At 41.1% G+C, this 20,291-nt stretch overlaps 1 protein-coding gene and 1 non-coding gene across 6 annotated transcripts in view; both read left to right on the forward strand.

The window, feature by feature from the left end:
* Positions 1-15,893, forward strand: part of wipf1b (WAS/WASL interacting protein family, member 1b) — a 29,680-nt gene extending 13,787 nt beyond the window's left edge. For 4 of the 5 annotated variants that reach the window (XM_031315922.2, XM_031315924.2, XM_031315923.2 and 1 more), the window contains 8 exons: positions 10,439-10,541; positions 11,376-11,505; positions 11,901-12,059; positions 12,449-13,175; positions 13,679-13,779; positions 13,963-14,187; positions 15,061-15,174; positions 15,677-15,893. In XM_031315922.2, coding sequence (XP_031171782.1) covers positions 10,482-10,541; positions 11,376-11,505; positions 11,901-12,059; positions 12,449-13,175; positions 13,679-13,779; positions 13,963-14,187; positions 15,061-15,174; positions 15,677-15,729 — 1,569 coding nt within the window. In that variant the 5' untranslated portion in view covers positions 10,439-10,481 and the 3' untranslated portion in view covers positions 15,730-15,893. Of the gene's footprint in view, positions 1-1,934; positions 2,216-10,438; positions 10,542-11,375; positions 11,506-11,900; positions 12,060-12,448; positions 13,176-13,678; positions 13,780-13,962; positions 14,188-15,060; positions 15,175-15,676 lie in introns of those variants that run through there. The other variant, XM_031315925.2, reaches the window with a different exon arrangement.
* A 4,140-nt stretch (positions 15,894-20,033) lies between these two features.
* trnas-cga lies at positions 20,034-20,115 on the forward strand. Its single transcript has one exon. It is a non-coding gene; the product is annotated as a tRNA-Ser (tRNA).
* The last annotated feature ends 176 nt before the right edge of the window (positions 20,116-20,291 follow it).

Here is a 20,291-nt window from a genome sequence, read left to right on the forward strand (position 1 = left end):
GTTTATTTTATAATTTTACCTGTGATTTTTTTTTTTTTTTCCCCCACTCTTGAAAGTCAGACCGTCTTTAATATCTCTTTAACCCAGTTTTGCACAGTAATCTAAAACCTGGTGCTCTCTAACCTGGTGGAGGGATGGTATTGGGAGTGAACAAGGCTTTTCCCACCACATACCACAGCAGCCTAAGTCAATATGACATATGGCTTTTGTCATAAAGTGAGCATTTTGCCAGTGTAAACACGGCAATTTGGATTTAAGATCAGCGTTCCTCAAATAAGCCAACAATGACGGAGACACACGGACAATGTCTGTGGTCAAGCTGTGATATTGAAACTGTGATATTTTACTCGAAATAGCCTCCAAAATGTCAAGTGCGTGCATGCATGAGTGAATGTGTGAGTGTGTGCTTGCGTGTGTGTGCAGTAACTCTAATGAGGTTGAGGAGCACAGCAGGTATAGTGGCAGGATGAAGAAGCCTTTTTATGACCATTTTAAACTGAAACGTGTGTGTGTGTGTGTGTGTGTGTGTGTGTGTGTGTGTGTCTCATGACGGTCTCTTCAAAGGATCCACACCCTCATATTGCCTTCTCTTTCTCCCCCTCTATCTCTCTTTGTCTGTCAAAGGGGTCATTGTGAATGCTCAGAGAGAGAGAGAGAGAGAGAGTTATATAATTATCCTGTTCACTTGTATTATTATATCTGATGTATTTACCCCTTGTTGTTGTTTATATGTATGTTTGTTCTTATGCTTTGGCAACACAGATGTATTTTTTTGACATGCCAGTTAACAGTCCCTCCAGGATTTGGCGATGTCGCGGTCGCGCAAATTCAACCAATCACCGCGAATTTGGTGCGACTCGCAAATTTGACTAATCACCACAACTTTTCCGCAAATTTGACCAATAACCTGAAGTTTCCCGCGACTTCAACCAATCCCAGCAGTCCCACGTGCCATCAGTATGTGACTCTGAGAGCCAATGACAAAGCGGGAGTGAGAACAGCCGGTTGATAATTTTCTTGTTTCTGATGAAGACGAGACGTGTGTGACTGACTCGAACATCTCACATTTACCAACAAAACGTACAGCGAAAGACCCTGCAAAACATTTCAGACCGTCTTGCCAACCTGTATACATTTTAACATTAATGTACGCTGCTGTTTCAATCCTGTCGGCTCTCTGCAGTGGGCGGGGCTGCTCAGTTCCCCCAGCGAATGACGTGCGCACACACACACAAACACACACAATCACACACGGTGGATGCAGGAAAAACCGGAGATGAGACGACAAGATGACCTAAATTGAGGACAGCTATGCTCGTTATTGTAAGTGCAATGATGAGTTAAAGTCCAATAAGTAACGTTACTTTATCAAATGGTATGAATGTGTGTCCCAGGCCAGGATAGGAAATTAACTAACAATGTAAAGATCAACAAGCCACTGACACATATGTTCAGATTTGATTCATTCAATAAATTATTATTGTTTTGTCTTAAATCCACCAGCCATTTTCATATTATACCAATATTTGCAGCACCCTGAGCCTTTTTGGTAAGGTTACTAGGAAAACTCAGCCCAGAGACGTTTATTCCTTTCTGCATTCACGCCAAGCTCCTTTAGTATCATCAGCAAATCTCTCACCAACTGACAGTTGGCTCATAAATGGACTCAGTTTGCAGTTTTTTAGTCATTACATTTGGTTGTATTTTGAAGAACATTGTACATATTTTGTTACAGAGGGTGACAACTGTCAGCTTGGAGGGTTTTTTTCCATTACTGGTCTTACATCTGCAGTTGTGTCAGAGTCATTTCATTACTGCTGCAGGAAATGAGTCGATGTGCTGCTCTCTATATCCTGATCAAAACTGTGAAAGCAACTCAGTTATATTTAAACAAACTTCCTCATAGACTAAAGGAAGACTTGACAGTTTTCAGTCTCAGCCCTCATGACGATCCGACTACCCTTTAAGATTATATTTTCAGTATAGTCAGTATATTTTAAAATGCAATAGAGTACCTCAGCATAAAGTGATGGAGATAAAAGTTCCTGCCACAGAGGTTTCAGTCATGGAGGAGGCCAAATAGAAATATCTATAGTTGTCAGCACAGTGGAAACATGCACATGTGCATTTGGCTTTAAATCTTAAAATCTGCCGGCGCGGCTTCAACTGCAAGCTTTTGTGGAGAACTTCTCTGTTGTGACGTTTTCCTGTTCAGGTAATATTTATCTTAATTAGCCAAAACCTCACCCTGACCAAGGTTTGTTTCATTTGCCTTAACTGAAATATGACTTAAAAAATATTGACGGATTGTGTCTTAGTGATTGTCGTTACAAGAGTAATACTTTCTGATTGACAAATGAAAATAACTGGCTACTTTTCTCTGCTTTATACATAAAATTGTGATGTTTGGACTTACTTGAATTTAAGATTAGTATATGAATGGTTTGATGCCTGTTGAGTAGGCATCAAACCATTCATAAAGCTTCGGCATGTATCCTGAGAAATTCCAGCCTCAATCTGTAGAAATTCATCATTATATTATGAGAAGCCACCTAGGCCAAAATTGAATACTTTACTTGCATATATATATGTACTTTACTTGCACATACATGCATACTTCACTCGCGCATACATATATACTTCACTTGCACATACATGTATACTTCACTTGCACATACATGTATACTTCACTTGCGCATACATATATACTTTACTTGCACATACATATATACTTCACTTGCACATGCATGCATACTTCGCTTGCGCATACATATATACTTCACTTGCACATACATATATACTTCACTTGCGCATACATGGATACTTTACTTGCACATACATACATACTTCACTTGCACATACATATATACTTCACTTGCAGTGAATGTGTGAGTATGTATGTATGTATGTGTGCATAAGTATGTATGTATGTGCATGAGGTTAGTGGTTGGGGAGGATGGTGGAGTGCATAAACACAGGACTTTCACTCATGAGGTCAGGGTTCAAGTCCAGTCCAAAACCAAATGTCAATTTGCTAACCTACTGACTTATTTATTGCTTACTTAACTTTCGTGACAAACATACTTATTTTTCCCAACTTCATCTCAGCACTTTACATCTGGCAGTTTTTGATACTCGACTTCTATTGTTTTCCACAGCTGTTGCAATGGATTGATCACAGAAGGAGTTATGAGTAAGCAAAGAGACAGCTTTACCTGAGCTGCATTATTGACTGCCATAATGCATTTTGCCTCCGCCTGTCTTAACCTCTTCATTTATGTTATTGGCGGTTGGCGTCCCACCTTGTTGTAGAAACTTCAAGTTAATGTCACAGAGTTGGGATAAGTAAGTATGTTTTTTACGAAAGTTAAGTTAAGTAATCAATAAATCCATTGCAGCAGCTGTGGAAAACAATAGTAGTCAATAGGGCTGTAACGATATGCGATATGAAACCGAAATCGCGACACTCAGATCCCCAAACCTGTGTCGCGGAGTGAGAAGGCAGAATCGCGACACACCCCTTCCAACTCCCAGAGTTATCCTTCCCGTCCAGATCCAGTGCTACCAAATCTTTAAATTACTATTAGTATTAGTCGTTTTGGTGCCTTATCCCCCTTTTGTCGGGTAAATTTAGCTAACTGTAAAGAAGGCTAAAAGCAAAGGGGCGGGGGGGTAACACCGGTAACGCTAACGGAGGTGTAACATTACAAATGGCCGCTGTTCTTACTCGGGTGACTGGATCTGTTTCCCGACGCTTCAGTAAACCTGTTGTCAGCTCTCATCCCGACTGAATCCTTGCAGCGCCGGGAGAGTGAGGCAGACAGACAGGGGTGTGCTAGCTGGCTAAATTACCATTAGATTAGTCGTCTATCTGTACAGTTAACGTTACTGATGAATTTGTGGGTTAGCCCAGAGTTGTTAACCGTGGTCAAAACAATCATACTAAAAATAACTGAGTGTGTTGAACGATGTCGTAATCTTATGTTACCCACCAAGAATTAGCTAACACTAAGCACATAGACAGTATATAAGAAGCATTAGCTACTTGTCAACGTCTTTTACTAGTAATCTATTTGATTACTCTTCCCATCTTAATAACGCTGTTACCGTTACTGCCAAAAAGTGCGGCGCGTTACTATATTTGAAGCTGTTTTTTTCATCAGACCAACTAGATCTCTGAGTCTGAGCTGAGAGGCAAATACTTTTTTTTACTGTTCTTCCTTGGTTAGTGGGCAGTGCACGACACAAGCACATAAATGCTGACGATTGGCTGAGGTTGAGTAAAATGTCATGGTTAGCCATTCAGAGGTAGAGTTGGGTGGGTGTTCGAAAGCACGCGTAGTCAGACACACAACGAACAACACAAGCGAGTCAGTCGACGAGAGAGAGACAGGTATGGCGTTATGAAATCAAGGAGAGGGTTAACTTTTCCTGCTACAGATTTTCCACCGTGGTCAGAAAGAACAGGGGAGACACTTGGTTTCTCTCACTATGACTCTAGAGTCGGTACTCGCTCGAAAGCTAATCGCCGCACACACATACACACACACACACACACACACACACACACATGCCGGCTCGACGCACACACCAGCGCACAAGTATAAAGATCAGGCCACTTACTTTATTTGCACTACAAAGACTATATATTTTTGTTATTTATTTTTGGTATAGTGCTTAACAAGCATAATTTAATTTTGCCCAGTTGTGGCCTGTTGAGGTGTTGTGTTATTTGTATCGATCCACTATATAAACATAATATCTACATACATTGATTGGAGGCTAGTCTCACTTTGTCCCACAGCAACATTAAAATAGTTTAGATTTGTGTACATTGTTTCTGTTAATAATGTATTGTATTAAGTGTCCATTTCATTATAATATTCAGATTTATCATAAATAATTGAACATGCACATGTATTTTAAGTTCCATTAAAGAGGGGTAGGTAGAGGTGGGGTCATATTTGAGCATTTAAAAATGTACTTGAAAGTAACGCAATAGTTTTAACTAGTTACTTTCATAATTTGTAACTGAATAACTAATTTAGTTACTTTTTGGAAGAAGTAACTAGTAACTGTAACTAATTACTTTTTAAAAGTAACTTGCTCAACACTGTGCAATTGTTTAGTACCAGTATATATGTATGTGCATGTGGTTAGTACCAGTGTGTGTGTGTGTGTGTGTATATATATATATATATATATATATATATATATATATATATATATATATATATATATATATATATATATATATATATATATGTGTATATATGTATATATATATGTATATATATATATATATGTATATATATATATATATATGTATATATATATATATATATATATATATATGTATATATATATATATATATGTATATATATATATATATATATATATATGTATATATATATATATATATATATATATATGTATATATATGTATATATATATATGTGTGTGTGCAAGTGAAGTATATATGTATGTGCAAGTGTTTAGTACCAGTATATATGTATGTGCATGTGTTTAGTACCAGTATATATGTATGTGCAAGTGAAGTATATATGTATGTATATGTGCAAGTGTTTAGTACCAGTATATGAATGTGCAAGTGAAGTATTCATTTCTGGCCTTGGCGGCTTCTCATATTATATCCTGTAGAGTATGCTTATGTTTCTAATTGAATTATAATATTTCAAAACTGAGGGTTTTAATTACAGGGCCTGTGTATTATTAAATTACTTTAGGCACATTATTTTGTACATGATTTTTGTAAATGAGTGAAGCCAGACTTTAATCTTCAGTCTTGCTGTTTCAATCCCCACTGATCTGTCAATTGAAATGTCACCTTTACAAATCTGTAACGTAGGAATCACAGACTTATTTTCCATGTTCTTCAGCTTCTTATGTATTCTACTTTAGTGTTGGCACACACAGACATCCCACGTCCATAGCCTAACTCTAACCCCTGAAAAATAGCATGTCTTAGCTCTAACACTGAGGCATTGTGTGCATCTTGTCCTGTTTATTGGCTCTCACTCAGTGTTCAAGCTTATTTTTTGTGGCTTTTTTCCATCATGGTTCATATTGGGAAATGATTGACGGTCATATTAACGATGAATGTAGACAGCTTGTCTTTACTGTAATAAGACCTTAACTGGCCCATGAATTATTAGTATGTGGGACATTCTGTATTAGGGTTAGGTTAAAGTGTTTCGATATTGCTATACAAAAAATGCATATTAGTCTGTGTAGGACACTGCTGGTGTAATGGAGATAAGGTTGTTTAACTTAACAGCATCACAGAGTCAGCAGCATCATGCGATATCTACATAAGTTCACATTTATATATACTATACACAATTTCAGCTAAAAATATTATATATGAATTATATTGACGCCTTTTGAGACTACTACTTAAAGCCATGCTCGCGGCTCTGTGTGCACAGCAGTACCTTGAACTAAATGCTATCACTAGCATGAGAACATGCTGGCAATAAAAATGATAAAATGCTAATGTTTAATGTTTTGATACACAAAGCCTACACTTTGGAGTATAGCAGTAGAGGTGAATACAGCATGTTGTAACCAGTGGAAACTAGAAACTACTGAAGAAAGAGAGATTAAAATCTTAACATCAGTTTGTTGTTGCAGGAACAGTTGAGATTAGATGACAATGAAAGGTCACCAGGTGAAACTGGCAGAGACTGAGAAAAGACGGCTGATAGGGGATGCAAGGATGAACGTCAAGACGGTGTACACAAAATTACAAAATGTATTCACTAAACAGATGAGGAGAGCGAGCACAAGGAGGAAGGAAGAAAAAGGCGATAAACAAATCCAGTGTGAAGGAGAACCGGGGGGGTGCTGCACGGTTGAGAGATAGAAAGTGAAAATGATGCGCAGCTCAGATGTAGAGGTATTATCATCCTGGCAGCCGGATGACTGCGGTGTTGGAGCTGCGTGGCGACTTCCTGTTTGTCAGCAGCATACAGGAAGTAAGAGGCCCCTAAAGGATTGTGTGTGTGTGTGTGTGTGTGTGTGTGTGTGTGTGTGTGTGTGTGTGTGTGTGTGTGTGTGTGTGTGTGTGTGTGTGTGTGTGTGTGTGTGTGTGCGTGCGCGTGCGCGTGTGCGTTTTTAATATGCTTCATATACGTTTCATGGCATTTTACCTGAACTAACCTCTGTGGTCTTAGTGCAGTTAGTTCTTGTCCCCAAAGATAAAACATGTTCAGTGAATGCTATAGAACTGAAACTATTGGCCTGCAGGTGAAATAATTCAGATTAACAGGTTAGGTTTATCTTTCCATGTTAGGTTTATCTTTACAAATATCTGTGAACAGTGTCAATGAATTTGGCTTTAACAATAAGCATGGCATCGTTGATATAATATACTATATGTGTCTATGCCAGTTACAGTAGTCACTATTCCACCGTGTGTGTGTGTGTGTGTGTGTGTGTGTTTGTGTGTGTGTGTGTGTGTGTGTGTGTGTTTCTTTGATGCTTTTCGATCTAAACCCTTTGGGGGTTGACAGAAAACTACCTAAATATGTACTCTGAATTCTTGTGTATTGGTCTGTGTACCAGACCCTGCAGTTGGGGAAGAATATTAATGAGAACTGGCACAAACCAAGCTGAGTCTTCTAGGCTTTCTATACCATGCTAGAATGGCTTGAAACAAGTGGTGCACGATTCAGAAAATGTCACGATTCGATATTGATTTTTAGGCTCAAGATTCGATTCAAAATCGATTTTCGATTTAAAGACGATTCTCGATTTAAAAAAAACAATTCACAGTATGTAAATGTAGTTACTTTTCCCATGTGATTGCAGTAGACATACAATTTAAAAAAAAATAAAAATAAATATGAATCGATTTTTGGAATTCTATTAATTGATTTTGAATCGGTAGAGCTTGAATCGCAATACGAATGTGAATCGATTTTTTTTACACACCCCTAAAGGTAACCAAGGCATTTTTTCCATAAAACATGTTACAGAGTCCATGGTAGAACTTCAGACATTACCACAAAGTAATGAAATACGTGTGGCAGGGCACCTTTAACAATACTAATTCTTATTAACAATTATCAGAAAAGCACCAATTCCCAAGGGCATTAACACAAAAAAGTCAACTCAGCATCTTTCCTGCTCTGCACAAATCGTTTGTTTATGCTCTGACTATACTGTATCTGTACTATTAGTCCCTCCAGTGTTGTGAACACACCCTGTAATATTGTAAGAAGCTGCAATTTTTATTTTAATCCCTGAAATTTCTCCATGAATAATGATCAAATTGGTAGAATGCTTTGCCTGTTGTATCAACGACTGCTGTTTTATTATATTTATACAAATAAACAATTTATGAAGCATAAAAACAAGCCACAATCTCAACAGTGGGAAAGAGGCATACCATCTCTGACACTCCCCTATACATTTTCTGAAGGGTTGTTTTGAACCCTAAAGATGTGTCTAGGCTGTTACAGGAGCTAGAAAGTCCTGATTTGTTGCATAGCGGAGGTGTGATGATCAACCACCATAGCTCAGTGTGATCATCTGTATTCAGCAAAACAGTTCTCAAATGAATCAGAATCAGAAAAATATGTATTGTCAAGTAAGTTACACTTACAAGAAATTTGCCTTGGTTGTTGGTGCATACATAAACATATTAAACATGCACGTGAAATAAACTAACAATAAATACAGAAACAAATATGTACTGTATAACTGTTTAACATTAAGAAAAAATAGGCTGTATGGATTAGTGCGGGATGTGCAAAAGTTCAGGATATATAGAATGTGCAGAGGCCAGGTGTATATAGTCCAGGATGTAGGATTAAGAGTCCATGTCAGTGGAGGTCCGGGGCCTTGTTAATGAGGCTGACTGCAGAGGGGAAGAAACTGTTTTTGTGGCATAAGGTTTTAGTCCTGTTGGACCTCAACCTCCTGCCAGAGGGGAGGGGTTCAAACTGTTTGTGTTTGGGGTGAGAGGGAATCGGCTACAATCCTTCCAACCCGCCTCAGGGTCCTGGAGAAACGGGGGATTGCAGCCAATCACCTTCTTAGCAGAGGAGATGATACGCTGCAGTCTGCCCTTGTCCTTGGCGTGGCAGCAGTGTACCAGATAGTGATGGTACAGGTGAGAATGGACTCAATGATTGCAGTGTAGAAGTGCACCTAGTCATTGGCAGGTTGCACTTCTTCAGCTGCCGCAGGAAGTTCATCCTCTCAATGTGCGTTGTCCTTTTATAAATAAAATAAATGAAATGAAAAAGGTCCTGGGAGATGATGGAACCCCAGAAGCAGAATGACTCACAGTGTTGACTGTCCACAGTGTTGACTGAGGAGTCACCCAGGGTGATGAGGGCACGTGGGGCTGCGTCCACAACCATCTCCACTGACTTTAGAGCGTTTAGCTCCAGGTTGTTCTGACTGCACCAGGTCACCATGTGGTCAATCTCCCACCTGTAGGCCGGACTCATCCCCACCAGAGATGAGTCCAATGGAGGGTGGTGTCGTCCACGAACTTCAGGAGCTTGACGGACTGGTGACTGGAGGGACAGCTGTTGGTGTACAGGGAGAAGAGCAGAGGGGAAAGGGCGCAACCTTGAGGGGAACCGGTGCTTATGGTCAGAGAGTCAGAGACGTGTTTCCCCAGCTTCACACACTGCTTCCTGTCAGACAGGAAGTGTGTGATCCACCTGCAGGTGGAGTCAGGCACGTGCAGCTGGGAGAGCTTGTCCTGTAGCAGGGTCGGGAGGATGGTGTTGAAGGCAGAGCTGAAGTCCACAAACGGGCCATGTTGACTACGTCGTCTACAGACCTGTTGGATTTGTAGGTGAATTTCAGGGGGTCCAGGAGTGGGTCGGTGAGGGTTTGGAGGTGTGACAAAACAAGGCACTCAAAAGACTTCATAACCACAGAGGTCAGGGCGACGGGTCATTCAGTCCTGTGATCCTTGTTTTCCTTGGGACCGGGATGATGGTGGAGGACTTGAAGCAGGCTGGTACGTGGACTGTCTACAGTGAGGTTTAAAGATGTCTGTGAACACCAGAGACAACTGATCAGTGCAGAGCTTCAGGGTGGAGGGAGAGACAGAGTCTGGTCGGGCTGCTTTGTGGTGGTTTTGTTTTTTAAACAGCCAACGTGTATTTAAGGAAGTGAAATGAACAATTATGACCACTGCTTCCTGTGAACAAAATGTGTCAATCAATGTGCACACTACACAGCATGAGAACCACTGCAGGTTTTGCATGACAAATGTCCATCTGAGAATATTTTTGTTGTCTGTCTGTACTGTGGGGACACCCTGTAACTGTCTCAACAAGGACCCCAGTCAGCACTGCATCTGCCAAAACATCTCCCAATACCAGTTTTTAATTTCTATTGCTCTATTTTATTAAGTGTGTGTGTATGTGTGTGTGATCTTTCCTCCAGGGTGCGGCGTCCAGTGCAGATAGAGTAAACTGGAGAGAGGAAGATGCCAGGCCCTCCTCCCCCACCACCCCCAGGGCCTCCACCTCCTCCCACCTTTGCTGTTGTAAGTCATCCTAGCTGTCTGTCTTTCCGCTCCCAGACAGATGCTGTCCTCTTGACCCTGCTCAGCAGAGACACCTTGTGGATAAATCATCTTATAACATGTCTTTACCTGTTTTGACTGTGTGATCTTAAAGTGCTCTTATTATGCTTTTTGGCTTTTTCCCTTTCCTTTATTGTGTCATATATCTTTTTTGTGCACGTAATAGGTTTACAAAGTGAAAAAGCCCAAAGTCCACCCCAAAGGGACTTACCATCTCCAACAGAAAACACTGTTCACAAACTGCTCCAAACAGCTCTATTGTAGTCCAGCCTTTACTTCAGAGACAAACGTGCGTCACTTTATAACACCCGTTATAATGCTCGCCTAGCTGCTAGCGTGGCACGCCCTCATACTCTGCTTCTGACTGGCTAGTAGTCCTTACCTAGCTACTGCGCATGTGCGACTCCCAACAAAGATGGAACAGAAGTGTGATGCCTCACTCTGTAGCTAAAACAGAGAGCTCAACACACAGGGTGAAAAGAGGAGCTGCAGCAATGTGCAGTACAACAAAAATATGGTGTTTTTCGATAATTAAACCATGTAAACTTATTCTGATATAACATCTAAATACAATTATGAACCTGAAAGTGAGTATAATATGAGCACTGTAAGTGTTCTCCGCTCTCTTCCTGTTCTCTTTCATTCACAGTTTTACCTACACACTCTGTCATCCCTAACCCTATTAGAGTTTAAATTGATTTAACACACAAAGTGATGATATGTTTTCCCTATTCCTGGGTGTTTTCTGCAGCTCTACGCTGTCATAGTGACTGTCTACGCGTGTTTGTGTTTCAGGCCAACACAGAGAAGCCAAATCTAAAACGTTCAGAGCAGCTTGGAAGGAATGCTCTGTTGTCTGACATCTCTAAAGGCGCCAGACTAAAAAAAGCTGTTACCAATGACCGCAGTGGACCTTTACTGGACAGTAAGTCAAGACCTCTTTAACAACACTCATTACTGCTATCTTTACTGTCCCAAGAAAGGAAAGTTAAGTTTGCAGCCAGGTTGGTCACACATACTTAGTCATATGGCTAAGATTAAAACAACAGCAAGGAAATAAAACAATAAGTCACTATGAACCAGTACAACTCCAGACACAGACAATATGAAACTGTCCTAAGGCAAATAATAATAGTTTACTGGGAAAAAAAAACTCATGGAGGGATGGTTAAAGGACTAGCAATGATTAATGCACCCCAACTGGCCAGGATACTCAAATCACATCTTTATCCAAATGTGCAGCAAGACAGGATATATTAAATGTAGAAAATGTATCCTGTAAATGAACAGTTCATTCAACATTTTTGTTCATCCCCTTAGAACCCAAAGGAGGAGGCGGTGGAGGTGGTGGAGGCGGGGGAGGCGGCGGTGGAGGAGGTGGAGGAGGTGGAGGAGGAGGTTGCGGGGCTCCTGCTGGTTTAGGAGGTCTGTTTGCAGGAGGGATGCCAAAACTGAGATCTGCAAACAGTGGTAAAAATGGTAAAGAACAATTCTTTTAAAATGTTGTTTGCATTTTCTCCTCGTGCCTGCGTGGGTTTCCACCAGGTGCTCCAGTTTCCTTCCACAGTCCAAAGATTGGTTGTTAGGTTAATTGGTGACTTTAAGTTGCCCATAGGTTTGAATGGTTGTCTGTCTCTGTGTGTCAACCCTGTGATTGACTGGCGACCTGTCCAGGGTGTACCCCGCCTCTCGCCCAATGTCAGCTGTTAATGGCTCCATCCCCCCTTTGTGACCCTCAATGATAAGTGGGTATAGCTAATGGATGGGTGGTTAATAATGATGATGATGAACAACACAGAAAGCACCACAGATAGTAACATCTTTAAAATATAATTTTTTGTAATTTTTGTAACTTTTCTCTCCTCCAGACTCAGGACCCAGCCGAGGTCCCGTGCTCCCACCAGGAGTCCGCTCTTGTGGCCCCACCCCCTTCGGTGGTGGTGGAGGCTCCGCCGGCCCCCCTAAACTCCCAGGGGCCCCTGCTGCTGTCCGTAGCAATGTCCCTGATCTTCCCAAGGGCCGGCCAAGTTTCTCCAGACAAGACACTCCAGGAGGCCCCCCTCCTCCTGTACCCAACACACCTCGACCAAGCCAGGGCTTCCAGTCTCGTGGGGGCCCACCTCCACCGTCACTTCCTGGAGGACCCAGGCCCAGCCCAGCTTCCGGACCTCCACCTCCTAGTGTTTCACCAGGGAGGCATGGACCTCTCCCTCCCCCACCAGGAGGCTCCGCAACTGGGCCAAGAGCAGGATTCTCTGCACCTGCTCCTCCACCCCCAAACAGCAGCCGACCCTCCTTACCGCCCACTCCTGGAGGGAGGCCTCCACTTCCTGACGACCGACCCCCCCCACCACCAGCTCCTCTGGGGAGTCGTCGGCCATCTATGCCCCGCGATGTGCCCCCTCCTCCTCCCTCTGTCAACTCCAAGCCTTCCTCCTCTGTCTCTTCCTCCCCTGCCCCTCGTTCCTCAGTGGGTGGGGGTGCGCCTCCGCTCCCGCCAGGCCGACCGGGCCCCCCTCCTCTCCCGCCCTCCCCAGCTGGAGGGGACGACCACAGCACCCCTCGTCTGCCCCAAAGGAACCTATCACTCAACAGGTACGGGTAAAGTTTTATTCGTTTCTGCTGTTAATGGATGAGTTGCATTAAACCCAGGCGTGTACACAGCATTTGCTATCAGGCATCGGATGCTGCATGTTCTTGATAGCCAACTACTTTGGCGGCTGTGTCAACGTTTGCATAGATCATTCAGTAGCTCTTGTGTGTTGCTGCAGTTCACACATTATGCAAACTTCTTCTTGTAGCTTCTCTAAAAAAAAGAACAGTGCCCTTTTTAAAAAAACTTAAGTTGTTTGGACACAGGTAAAATAAAGTTACTTTTTGGGGGGAGCTGCCCATTGTGGAGTTGAGGCAGGTGAGGTGTGTCCCACCTCAGATTTCATTCTGTATATTTGATTTCAAATATAGCAGTTTGTTCTTCAAAGCTGTAATGACATTTTAGAAGCAACAGTGAAATGAGTGGCTCTTTCTGTAGTGATATTCTTCTTTTTTTTTTTTACCACAAATGTTGTATAGTACAAAGTTCTGTTTCTCCTTGTCAGCAATGGCCCAGCTCCACCACCTGGTCGGACAGGACCTCTCCCACCTCCACCAAACGAGAGACCGCCATCTCTTGGAAGGAACCCGTCCTCCACACGCACAGGTGAACAGCCTTGATTGATTAATTGAACTATGGGTTACCGTGGCATACAAACCATGTGAAAAAGATTTTGTTTTTTTTAAACGTTTACCATCCACATCAGGAGTCGCTCTAAATATTGTACGGGAATGCAGGATCTGTGATGGAAGGTAATTTTAATGTCAATTTTTATTTCTATCTCCAAAGGGCCTCTTCCTCCACCTCCTCCCTCAGGTCGTAGTGTGGGAGGGGGCAGTGTGAGGTCGTCACCAGCTCCTTCTCCTATTGGTCGGCCAGGCCCGGAGCCCCCACGTGGGGGACCCGGCGGTAGACCTCCCCTCCCTCCAGACAGGCCGGGTATTGGAGGGGCCCCTCCTCCTCCACCACCCATGGGTAACGGCTTCCAAAACTCTCACCACAACCAGATACAGGGTGAGTCAAATATTATAGTATCTGTGGGGGAATGAAGAGTACACAATGTCATTTGTGGGGCAAAAATGCCTTGTAAATACTGTATGAGAGTGACATGGAGGAGGAGCGGGATGCAGCAAAAGTACATATAAAGTACATTTAAGAAAAGAAAAACCCTATAATTTAACCAAACAGGGGTCTAATATATAAATACATGTTTCTGGTGGTAACTTTGTATGAAGATAATAAACTCTATGCCTTGTAAAGGATTGAATGTCGTTTTCAAAGACTGTTCTGTCCCAGTCTCTAGAAGAGAAATCCGTTGGCCTCAGAGTTGTTTTTACAACATGAGTTCCAATGTGTTCAGCTATGGCAGAGAAACCCAGTCACCTCCCGTTTGTGTTGTTTTTATCCCATTGAAGCAAGGGAGTGAGTTTGATTTGGAAGGCAGTACGGACAAGAAGTGACAATGGGTCCCAAAAGTCCTGCTCCAGAAAAATCTGACAGGTTTTAATCGTATTTCCTGAAGTCACCATATTTTGTGACGTTGCAGTGCTTTTAAACACATTTTAGACACAAACACTCTTTGTTGTACTGGGTATCAAACTTTTAAATTACTGACTGAAATCTGTAAATGTAGTAATACAAGTTGAAATTTTGGTTGAAATCAGGTAACACTTCTCATTTTGATAAATTTGGAACTGATATAGGCACCAAAAGAACAATTTTAGGTTCTTACTTAATTTTCTTTCTTGTATTAAGTTCTCTTCAAATTGCCCTGCACCTGCTGACTCCTGTTACTGCATTCTAGAATAACCCTTTGAGCTCTCATTATGTTGCTTATCTGTCTTTGCATTGTGTCAAAAGAGAAAAATTATTTCTCTCAATTAACAGATGAGTGGGAGAGTCGGTTCACTTTCCATCCAGTGTCGGACCTTCCTCCACCTGAGCCCTATGTGCCCTTCCAGAAGACCTACCCCAGCATGATTGGCAAGACTGACGGCAGAGGTCAGACCGACACACACACACACACACACACACACACACACACACACACACACACACACACACACACACACACACACACACACACACACATACACACACACACACACACACACACATACACACGCACACACACACACACACAAAACTTGTATCTCATATCTCCAAATTGTTTGCCAGGAACTAAGAAAAAGAGCCTGGATTTTAGCTTGACAACAGTCACTGAGTTTTCTCAACCAGTAAAATTAGCCATAAAAATCACAATATTTTTGTTTAAACATGAAAATCATTACAGCTGAAGTTACACAATTTGACCATTACACAATATTGATATACAGGTTTAAATTAGTTAATACAGACAAACAAATGTAATAGTACTGTCCGAGGTAAATACAGCTACAGTCCCGGTGGACTGGGACACAGTGCCACCTGGTGGAAGAACATTGAATCTACTCTGGGACGCTAAGGAAAATATTAACTCCTCTGTGTCTTTGTTTCTTTCCAGGACCTGGTAAAAAGGAGAGAGGAGCTCCCCCTCTTCCTCCTATACCCAGGTGAAGAAGAGGTGGCAGCAAACACAACCCCTGGAACTACTTTCGCTGTTCCCCTACCTGCCTCTCTCTCTCTGTCTCTCAGTTGCGCTCTTTGTGCTTTTACCTGCGGCATGTGGTTTCATCTGTGGACTGCAAAATGTAAAATGGACCTGAAGTATGGTTGACCAAGTTAAAATACAAACTCACAATGTGGAGTTTACATTATGTGCCTCTGTAGCAGCAGAGTGGCCGCATTGAAAGACCAAAGCCTGTTTATACTCCGGCACACTCTGTTCAGATTAAAAGAAATAAAGGTTGTCCCTCTTTAGCACCTTTGCTGGGCTTTGTTGACCTGGTTGCTGTGAGACAGAGATCACTTATGAACAACAGTATTTTCATGAACCTTGATCCACATTGACTTTATTCCATTGACTAACCTTTTCATCCTTTGCTTACAGTGGTTGATAGATTCCCTACATTGCTTGCTAGATAATATATTTTACCAACCAGCTACACATTTATAAAAGAATACAAACTCTTACTTGACAAATAAACCAGCATTTGGCATGTAGCATGTGTGACTTTCCCAGCCTGTTTACACAGCACAGACAGCATTAGATAAATGTAAATCATCATGTTATTGCAATATTATTGTCAACATTGGAGTCCCAGGGTTACAGTGCAGGGCTTATAATGCAACCAATCAGCTTGTGTTGACAAGCTGTTTGTCTCTTTTTGTTCCAGTGTTTTCCCTTGTGCCTTTTTCTATTCAGGATTGTATCTTCAGGCTTGCTTAAAAGAGTTAAGGGAATTAGCCTTGTGTGCCTTAAATTATATATGTATGTTTGTTCAGGTGGATTGGATCACCTCTGCTGATGTAAATGTAAAAACCGAAGCAATACAGCAACTTGATTGCCACAACATCTAGAATACTTAGAATAGCAAAATGTCTTAAATACAACATCAACACATAGAAAGACATGGAACCAAACTATAAATGGCCACAACCTTTTGCCACCGCTGCATAAAAAATCAGGGGAAACGCACGTGTTTAATTTGCCAAAGCCACACGTGCCTTCACAGTATGTATATTTACATCTGTTTGTTTTTGTTGGAACCACTGAACGGTACTTTTCATTTGATTGTTAAATGTTAACGTGAGCATGCATGTAATGTTTTTGATTGAGATTTTTTTAAAGGACATTGTGTGGTGTTACGGCAGCATTGGTTTACAATATAAGTGATTCTTATTTTGCTGTTTTGTTAAAGCTGCATTGACTTACTATGAAGGGCATGTATGTATCTGTATCAAGTGGTATTGAAGGAGTGTAATATTTTAAGTTATGTTTCAGAACTGTGCAGTATTATAGTTAGTTTTTTTGCTTCACCCAGCACTTCTTTGAATGGTCTTTTGTATACGTGTGATGTATTATCATGTGTTGGTCAAAGAAATCTTTTCTTAAAGACAATCATATGGAAGTAAACCTATTTACATCAATAAATAAAATTCTTTATGTGCTTTACCTGGGGTAAAATGTGCTTTTATAGGACGATACAGATACTTGTGCACAAAGGATGATCATTTCATCACCAGCAAGCAGATAAAGTGATTTATTATGTATTATCAGATTTAAAAAATAGCAATAAAGCTTGGACAATACATTGATTCAACAGTGTGTCATGATATATAGGACATTGAGGTATTATGTTTGATATAGCATAAGATAAAATAGATTTTAATAATCCCACACTGGGGAAATTCCCTTGTTACAGCAGCTCAAAAGAAAAATTCACACACATCAGAATAACACAAATACACAATAAATAGACATAGGAAAAATATACAAAAAGTAAGAGTAAACGAAATAGAAAAAAATAGAATAAGAGTTATAATAGTAATATGTACACTATAAACACCCTTATATAAACAGATATACAGATGAGTAAGGTGTGGATAAATAGAAATGAGATATTGCACAGTAGGAGGTGACAGAGTAATAAATATATAAATATGCATGGGCAGATTATTGTCAAGTGTGGCTCATGTAGCAGAACCAGCTAGCAGTGCTACATTATAATGTTGTATTAAAGAGTCTGACTGCTGCTGGAATAAAGGACCTGCGGTAGCGCTCCTTCTTGCACTGAGGGTGCAACAATCTGCTGCTGCTCAGGGAACTCACAGTCTCGTGTGGGGGGGTGAGAGGTGTTGCTGATGATTGATGCCAGCTTGGCTAACATCCTCCCCTCCCCCACCTCCTCTGTGGTATCCAGAGGGCAGACCAGAACAGAGCTAGCCCTCTTCACCAGTCTCAACTGTTCAACTGCTGTCATTTGTAGAACTTTCACTAGTCAACAATCTATACTTATCATTCCAAGCATACTGTGACATTGCTGTTTTTAAGGTATTACAGGGATTTTTATTCGATTGCTAAACAACAGTGGTCACAACTGAAGCCACCATGTGTGCTGCAAGGGCCAATGATGGTTTGCTTCTCAACACACCAGTCATTGGCCCATACAACATATAAGAAAGACTTGTAGCATTCCTAGAACAGCTCTACGCTGAGCTAGTGCCAGCAGAAGAAGGGGAACCAGTAAGAAACCCCTATGTTTTTTGTGATAGTCTGCGATATTGTGGCTTTTCACCACTCTGCAGCTGTCACAGGGGTTTGCAGCAAATCGTAGACGTATGGTGTTGTACCTGCCTCCATAGTCCCCCTTCCTGAACCCAAAAGAGGAGATTTTTCTCTGCCTGGAGGTGGAAAGTGTATGATCACCACCAACATGACCAATTGTTGCTATTGGAAACTATGAGTGCTGGATGTGGGGACACAAGTCCAGAGGACTGCCAGGGATGGATAAGGCATTTCAGAAGGTTTTTCCCCAGGTGCATGGCAAGAGAGGACATCCGATGTGATGTTGATGAAAAGTTGTGGCCTTCCAAAATAAGTCTTTCTGAGCTTTTCCTATATATATACAGTATATTTTCACTAACAAGTCTAAAACAATACACCTGCTTAGGCTTTCATCTGAAATTGCAATCAGCAGTGTTTTTCTATGCACCAGGCTGAAATCCAATCTGTTTTGAATGTGTGGTTAACAATTTTGACAGCCGTGTGTTAGCATTTGAACAAAGGGCTTTAAAGCCACAGAGTTGTGAAGGTTGTGGTTAAAGCCATGAGATAAGTGTGTAGACTTTTGAAAACTGTGTTCAAGCAATGAAAAACTAACTAGAGTTTGGTCCACATGATCTGCTGCTGTGCAGACTGTGGTTAGAGTTTTCCACATGTGGCTCCAGTTGTGCCCACTGTCGTTTGGCAATCGAGAAAAAAAAAACATGGTGGTATTTTGTCGTTGTCATTCAGCAACTTTGTGCAATCATGAATTTCTCAGTGTGTTTTACTGTTTACTGTCGTAACTGGTTGGAGGCTCCTGCTCAGGTAATGAGGGACTTTACACTCTTTCAAAGGCCACAAGGTTCTTTGCAGCCCTTTCATGCAGTTGTACTAGCAGTTACAACAACTCAACTATCTGACATTTTTCTTTGCTGACATACAAATATGCAGAGGTGTTTACCTACATTTTTGACATTGTACTGTTCTCCCATAATTAAACTGCCTCATGCCTGAAGTTGTTGGAGTAGTGGAGTTGACAAGACATCATTCCTTAAAACAGCTGGTTAGTAGGATTTGCCCATAAACAAAAATCCAAATATCTATCTTTTCAGAGACTCAAATACCTGTGGACCAACAAATTTAGATATATTGTGTTTTTGTAGTATTGCTATTCATCAATATTTAATTTCATTAATTAAGTTCATTATGTTAGCTAGTGGGACACTGGTGGAAATGATCTATGGAGTGCAGGCATGATTTTGGTGGCAATATTCTCATGCTAATCTCCTAAAAACTCTTAGGAACTTTAAAGTGGAAAATTATTAGTTTTGTCTCTTTGACCATATATTCTTTGTCTCGCACCAGTGTATGTTACTTATCATAAATAGATATAAGTGTGCTTTGTTTGACCTGCAGGTCCTATAAGTGTAAAAATTAAGGTGTATGGTCAGTCGTTCTTTTATCTGTCAGTTTGTGATGGTTTGTCAGTTTTGCTGCATCTATCCAGCAAAATTGTCCCAACAGAGCTAAAACTGAAGCTCTATTATTTGCAGTATGACACTAAAAGGGATAAGTGTTTCCAGAAAACTACCTTAAGAAGCTCCTGGCTGGTGTACTGGTTTAGAATTACATGTCAGTAAGTAAAGTTCAGACGAAGGTAATTCAGATCTATTTGGACTTTCGGTGGATTATTGATATGCATTTGGTAAAGGTAGCTGTGATGGCCGAGTGGTTAAGGCGTTGGATTCGAAATCCAATGGGGTTTCCCCGCGCAGGTTCAAATCCTGCTCACAGCGTCTCTTTGGTTAATATCAAGTAAAGACATCTACAATAGTAAAAGCCTCATATTAAAACCATGTCACTGTAGAGAAAATGTTACAATACCCTCGTCACAACACATGCCAAAATGACAGGAAGGTTTTTTAGAATATTATTAACAATGTATTATAGGCAGATAAATAGAGTATTAAAA

The sequence above is a fragment of the Sander lucioperca genome, chromosome 15, assembly GCF_008315115.2.
Source record: "Sander lucioperca isolate FBNREF2018 chromosome 15, SLUC_FBN_1.2, whole genome shotgun sequence".
Lineage (NCBI taxonomy): Eukaryota > Metazoa > Chordata > Actinopteri > Perciformes > Percidae > Sander > Sander lucioperca.